General features: G+C 42.6%; 1 protein-coding gene across 1 annotated transcript; it reads right to left on the reverse strand.

Annotated features, from left to right (window-relative positions):
• Nucleotides 1–209: 209 nt before the first annotated feature.
• LOC125802367 (uncharacterized) lies at nt 210–972 on the reverse strand. Its single transcript, XM_049480230.1, has 2 exons — nt 720–972; nt 210–689 (listed from the first exon to the last, which is right to left on the reverse strand). The coding sequence occupies exons 1-2, from the start codon at nt 882–884 to the stop codon at nt 591–593; spliced, it is 264 nt and encodes an 87-aa protein (XP_049336187.1). The 5' UTR covers nt 885–972; the 3' UTR covers nt 210–590.
• Between the last annotated feature and the right edge of the window lie 6,520 nt (nt 973–7,492).

Below are 7,492 nucleotides of genomic sequence, written 5' to 3' on the forward strand. Positions count from 1 at the left end.
ACTTCAGCGGCGGCCGCGCCGCGCTCACAGACTGCAGCGGCGGCAGCGCCGCTCTCCGAGCTTTCAGCGGCGGCCGCGCCGCGCTCACAGACTGCAGCGGCGGCAGCGCCGCTCTCCGAGATTTCAGCGGCGGCCGCGCCGCTCTCCGAGATTTCAGCGCCGGCCGCGCCGCTCCCCGAGACTTCAGCGGCTCACAGCTGCTCCAGCTCAAGCACCAGCAGTCCCAGCTGCTCCAGCTCAAGCACCAGCAGTCCCAGCTGCTCCAGCTCAAGCACCAGCAGTCCCAGCTGCTCCAGCTCAAGCACCAGCAGTCCCAGCTGCTCCGACTCCAGCTCAGACACCTGCAGCTCCCAGAACTATGTTTGGGCCCAGGCCCCGTATTTCCAGGCCTGCTCCTAGGCCTCCTGACTTTGCCCCTAGTTATGTGCCCAGGCTGTCCCCACAGACTTTTACCAGTCCTGGGCACCCACCTATGTTTTTGGTTCCCCTGTCTCTCCCTGTCCTGGTCCCTGTATCTGTGAGTGTTCCAGTTCCTGTCCCCGGTGGTTTCTCTGTTCCTGTCCCTGTTACTGTGTTTGTTTCCGTCCCCGTCAATGTTCTTGTCCCTGTTCCCATGTCCGGTCCCGTCCAGTCTCTGTCTCATGTCCAGTCTCCGTCACCTGTCCAGTTCCCCGTCCAGTCTCCGTCACCTGTCCAGTTCCCAGTCCAGTCTCCGTCACCTGTCCAGTTCCCCGTCCAGTCTCCGTCACCTGTCCAGTTCCCCGTCCAGTCTCCGTCACCTGTCCAGTTCCCCGTCCAGTCTCCGTCACCTGTCCAGTTCCCCGTCCAGTCTCCGTTCCCTGTCCAGTTCCCCGTCCAGTCTCTGTCCCCTGTCCTGTCTCCATCTCCTGTCCGGTTCCCTGTCCAGTCTCCCGTTCGGTCTCCTGTTTTCCCCGGCCTCTCCCTGCCGCCAGCCCCCGGGGCTTGTTTTTACGCGCCTCGGGAGCTGCGCGTTTAGGGGGAGGTTTCTGTCACGCCTGATCCTGTTTCCTGTCTGTCCTCGTGCCTGTGTTGTCCCACGTGACCCGTGCCCCTGTGTTCTGCCTGTGATTTTCCATTACCTCATGTCTCATTTGTAGCTCCACCCCTTCCCCAGGTGTTTCCACTCCTAGTGTGTTTCCTGTTATGTTAAAAAGACTTCCTCTGTTACTTGTCCTCTGTCGGTCTTTGCACTGTCCCCCGTTGTCTGTCCCTCTGCGTTTCTCTGTTTTCAGTGTTTTCATAGCCTTAGCCCGAGTCCCTTGTTCTTTGTTTGTAATATATATATTTATCTTCCTGTTTATCCTGTTATTTTCTAGTTCCCTGTGTTTTCCCTAGTTTATTCCCTTGCCCTGTTTTAGTTTATCCCGCCTAGTTTTATAGTCTCCCCGTTTGTTTATCTTTTGTATCTCTTGTTTGTTTCCGTGTTCCCTATTCACCTGCTTAGTGTTTAGTCTTTAGTTATTCCTTGTTTATGTTCTTAGCTCTGTTTAGTTTCTGGTTTAGTAGCCTCCCTATTTGTTTTAGTTTTATCTTGCCTCCGTTTCTTGTTTATTTCTTTGTTTCGCTGTTCTTTGTTTATTTGTTTATATTTATTTAATAAATTCGCCCTACCTGTGTTTACGTCCGCCTCCTCGTCTCTCTGCCTGGGTCATACCCTGACACCGTAATTAAGGAGTTTAATATTAAGAGACATCATGAAATGAAACATCAATTTGAAAAATCTTAGTTTACACAACACTGTCAAAGATAGATAAAGATAGTAAGTCAAGTAAAATGGTGTGTAAATGAAAGTAACCTGGAAAAAGTATTATTTAAAGTGGTATATTGCGTTATGTGTTTTATTACAGAGTGACCTCAAATATATTTCTCCTTCTGGCCCCCAACAAAAAAAGTTTGGACACCCCTGCTCTAGACAGTGCAGAGCAGAGTATGTCAGGAGCAGGACTAAAAAACCCTGTCTGATGTTCAAGACCATCTTACACTGAAGAGCCTCAAAAATCCAAGGAAACAATGGTGGAAAATTCAGATCTAGAAATTAAAAACTGCTAAAACATCTCTGCATAAAAACATCTGCACAAGCAAACCACCAGCATAGACTTCCTTTCCAGAGTGTCCAGTCTCTGATCTGATGTCGGAACCACGGCGGAGTCACTGATTGGACTTCAGAGGCAGAGCTATCTGATAAAAGACGGTATCATGCTTGAGAACCTGTGAGGTTTTGAAGAACGGCAGCTCTGCGGGGATGTGGGAGCTCGAGTTCTGTTCTGCATTAGAGAGAGAGAGCTGAGAACAGATGAGTGAAACGGGACACATCCCGCTCGGATCGGTGAACATGTGGCTCCGGCAAAACCCAGTCCGAAGGAGAGGGAGGACATGACGGGCGAACGGGAACATGATCCAAATGTCTCATCTTGATCCCTATTCCTTCTACAGGCCTGATTATAGCGGTGCCAGCATTTACATTACGCGGCCCCGTGTGGACGCTCGGGACAGTGGGAGCTGTGTGTGGAAGGGAATAATCCCATATGGTTTCATTAGAATCCACAGTGAAGGCCACAGCCTCTGAATCTGCTCCAGTAAATCATACGAGTTCTCAGGTCACAGCGTGAGGTTCTCTAATAAATCACAGTCTGCCTCGGTTCTGCAGTTCTCTGTGTGAGGAACCAGATTAAGTGAGGTATAAATCATCTGTACGGCGATACCCTTCATGTCTGCGTGTTCAGAGGGAACAGGAAACCGGGTGGTGCCGCAGATTATACATTTATACAAGCAAGACAATTACCCCTGCCCTCCTCAGAGTGACTGGCTTTGAGTACGTGACACATACGTTCTTCAGAGAGAGATTTATCAAGTTGATTTTTTGGAATATTGTACTTCTCAAATTCAAATATCCTTTTAGTTAGAGTAGTGCTTTTTTAAAAATCATTTTATTTCCATTTTTTATCTCATTTTCTCCCCAAATTTATAAGGCCAATTACCTAACCCACTCATTAGGACTCCTCCTATCACTAGTAATGCCCCAACACACCAGGAGGGTGAAGACTAACACAACTCAACTAACACAACTAACATGTGAAGTGAATTCAGCCACCGCCTATTTTCAAACTGCTTATGTAGCATTACCGAGTAGCATCACAGTGCGCTCGGAGGAAAGCGCAACGTCTCAGTTCCGATACATCAGCTCACAGACGCCTCATGCTGCAGACATCACCCTTTGGAGTGATGAGGGGAAAGAGAGAGAGACATCTACCCACCCAGAGAGAAAGCAAGACCAATTGTGCTCTCTCAGGGCTCTGGTACCCGATGGCAAGCTGCATGAACAGGATTCGAACCAGCGATCTCATGATCATAGTGGCAGCACTTGACCACTGCTGGGCCACTCGGAACTTCCTGCCTTATCATTTTTAAGTAAGGTTTACTCACAACTTAGTTAAATAAACTTGAAAAAGTAAGTTAATTAAAAGTAAATTTAAGTTGTTTGTTTTATTAATTGCTTTGCACAATAAAGCTAATTCAAATGTTATGTATGTATTGTATGTGTTGTTTTTTAAATAATTAAAAGAATTATTTAAAAAAATAGACGGACAAAAAAAAATGTTGTGGAGCGAACAGTATAGCACACAGCAAACACAGAGTTAGCAGGTCAGAAAATTATGCTTGCTCTTAAAGCCTTCAACATCAAGGCCAGGTAGTTTATCATAATAATAATAATATACTCTAAATGTTCACAGCTGATTTCGCAGTGCAGGGCGAGCCATAAAGGCATGTTCACTACAAGTTCAAGTTCATAAAACTTTTTCCCTGATTTTATGCTCTTAGAGTTAAATAAGTACTTAAACAGTAGTTAAACAAGATGTGACTCATTTTTAGTGAATTTGTATCTCACCCACATTTAGCAAGCAAGTTAGCCTTAGTATTGTCCCTTCCACCTTAAGTTCCAACTTAAATATATGCCTGCTCGACCAGCCTTTCCAAAACAAATTGTAATTTTAGTCAAGCTAGCTTTAGCGCCATGTTATATTTTTCTCTGACTCAGCGTTACTAGAGCCTGCTAGAGGGGTCAAGGTCTTTTCTGATTCTGACGTTACGTGGAAGTTTTTGAGAATCACAGTGAAGTGTATATTTACATTACATCTATCAATATAATAGTTAAATAATAGGTCTATGCTTCTTTAGTGTTGCAGTGTTAATTAACATCATTCTGAATGGTTTTCATTCGTTTAACCCTTGTGTGGTGTTCGTGTCTGTGGGCCCCGTTTTCATTTTTCATCAAATGATACTAAAAAAATATTTTTTCTAACTCAAACTCATTGGCTCATTTTTTGTGAAAAACATATATCAAAACACATTTTCGATAAACACACACTGTACACCCCCCCCCCCCCCTACACATTTATATTACATACAGTATGTTTGGCCAAGGGCTAATAAACATTGCTTCATTTGTAAATTTGAAACCAAACAAATTTTCTACTCATATCTTGAGTTTAATTCATTTTCTTTTACATTTTATTTAAAAACTAATAAAAAAAGAGTAGCACTTTTTGAAAGAAATGTAACATAAGAAAGGTAAAGGGTAAATATTAACCATGTAAGCTGTTTATATTGCTTGCAATTCAGGTGAAGTAAGCATGTGTAAAGCATTTTAATGTAAAATTGCTCAATTTTGCTGAATTAAATACAAGTAACAAAGTAAACGAGTAACAAAAATATGAACACCACACAAGGGTTAAACATCCCAGTTTTTTTTTAAAGCTCAGTTTTCTCTACTTACTAAAAAAGGTCAGGTTTAAATTGGCTCACACTAACAAAGACAGTTATTGGGGTGAATCGGGGCGGGCTCGGGCAGAACATGGCTGGACTTTTTGTGTCTGATCTCAGCTCTAGAACATACTGTTGCTGAACCTAGACCTGATCAACTGCAGCAACCCCAGATCATTTGGCCAGGCAGTGTAGATTAATATGTAATAAAAATATTTCCTTTTTATTTGATTAATAATTGATTAATCAGAAACAAATCAATAGATCAATCACCCCATTCTACAGGTCCTGATCACCAACCAGCGAAGATAACCAGACAGGGGGAGTTTTCCACTGCTGTGATATTTAGAGAGGTGAGGGAATTCTGGGACACTGCTTAAGTGATTCGCTCCAAACTGCTCTGCAGGATGCCCTCAGACAGGTCCAACATTCCCACTCCTCTCAAAGCCAGACCGGAAAAGGCACACGGGTCAGTTTCAGACGGTCCAGAACCCTGTGTAAATTTACTGAACCTCTCCAGACTCATAAACCTCACAATCTCTGTATCTATGAAAATATATCAAATATGGCAAAAGTGTCTTTTTTACGTATTTACAGTAAGCTTTCTTTAAAGAAGTAAAGACTTAGTTTGTTCTAATAACCCAATTAAGGATGATACTTTTTATCTTACATGGTGAATCATACCTTTCTGTGCACTGGTTAGGACCCATGTCATGCAGAAGTTTCTCTTTATTAAACTGCCACCACTGGTAGTGTACTACAGTCATAATGGCAGTGTGGACCATATTAACATTGTAGAGTAGTATAGCACGCCATCTGCACTTCCTGTAGTGTATTACAGTCTGTCATAATGGCAGTGTGTATCAAATTACTATTACAGAGCATTATAGAGCACCCCCTACACTTCCTGTAGTGTATTACATTGTGTCATAATGGCAGTGTGTATCAAGTTACTATTACAGAGCATTATAGAGCACCCCCTACACTTCCTGTAGTGTATTACATTGTGTCATAATGGCAGTGTGTATCAAATGAATATTGCAGAACAATATAGAGCACCCCCTACACTTCCTGTAGTGTATTACAATCTGTCATAATGGCAGTGTGTATCAAGTTACTATTACAGAGCATTGTAGAGCACCCCCTACACTTCCTGTAGTGTATTACATTGTGTCGGAATAGCCAGGTGGATCACACTATCCTGATAGGGCATAATAGAGCACCATCTATGCTTCCTGTAGTGTATTACAGTCTGTAGGAATGAACAAGAGATTCAGTATAATACTGATGAGATGATTTAACCCATAACAAGAGTCAGATGTTTTTCCAGTGTGAAGAAACTTTAAACAGGTAAAGAACACTAAAGCATACAAATACTGCATTCTGCACTCTCTCTCTCTCTCTCTTTTAGAAAAGTGTGGAAAAAAATACAAGACAGCATAAAGACGACAGCATAACGTGTGTGTGTGTTTGTGGCTCCCTCTAGTGGAGAGCTGTATGCTGACAGGGTGTCATCATGAGCAATTTTAACTCTCATTAGAGGTCACTTCTGCCTGTCTGTCTGTCTTTCTTCCTGTCTGTTTGACCTTCTCTTTGACTGTCTGTTTGTCTTTTTTGTATGTCTGTCTTTCTATCTTAATGTTGCTCTCCTAATGGAGAGGCTGTATGCTGACAGGGTCTCGTCTTCAGCAAGTTTAACCCTTATTAGCAATTCACTGCCTGTCTATCTATCTAACTGACCCTCTGTATGTCTGTCTACCTACTGACTGTCTATCTGTATGCTTGTCTGCCCCTTTGTCTCACTGTCTGCCTGCCTTTCTGATCGTTTCATTGTCTGTTTGATTGTCTGTCTATCTGTCTGAACATCTGTCTAATTGTCTGTCTGTATTTCTATCTGTGTGTAACTCCCTTTAATGAAGAAGCTGTACTTCACTTGTTTCTGTCTATCTGTCTGTCTGCATGAAGTAGACTTGTCAGATCAGATCAGATCCTTTCTGTCTTATTGTCACTCTGTCTGACATTTTCTTTGACTGTCTATCTGTTTATTAGCCTGTCTGTCTTACTTTCTTCCTGACTGTCTATCTGACCTTCTCTCTGTTGGTCTGTCTTCCTGTCTGTCTGTCTTCCTGTCTGTCAGGCTGGGACACAGAGCTAAGGAATGGTTCTCCACACAGCTTGTAAACATGTTCTAAACTGTCATATCACAGCAAGAAAGCCTGGATCCAAGGGCTGTAATCATTCTGTGTGAAGTTTGCATGTTTTTCTTGTGTCTGCGTGGGTTATTAAGACAAAAAGTCCAAAAAGTCCAAACCTACATGACCCTGTTTGAGAAAGCATTTTCCCCCAGTTAAAACATAACTGGAGTTTATCACACCTGAGTTCAATTTCTCTAACCACACCCAGGCCTGATTACTGCCACACCTGTTCTCAGTCAGGAAATCACTTAAGTAAGACCTGCTTGACAAAGAGAAGTAGGCCAAAAAAATACTCAAAAGCTAGACATCATGTCAATATCTGAAGAGCTTCAGGAAAAAAAATGAAAAATAAAGAAATTGAGATCGATCAGTCTAGAAAAGCTTATAATGCCATGTCTAAAATAAGTGATTTTGGAGTATTTGGATAAAAAAAGTAAATGAAACAATACATCAGTACATATCTAATTCAATTATAAAATGCTAATTTAAAAATTTAATTCCACCAACAAAATCAC

The sequence above is a fragment of the Astyanax mexicanus genome, chromosome 6 (genome assembly GCF_023375975.1).
Source record: "Astyanax mexicanus isolate ESR-SI-001 chromosome 6, AstMex3_surface, whole genome shotgun sequence".
NCBI classification, from domain to species: domain Eukaryota; kingdom Metazoa; phylum Chordata; class Actinopteri; order Characiformes; family Acestrorhamphidae; genus Astyanax; species Astyanax mexicanus.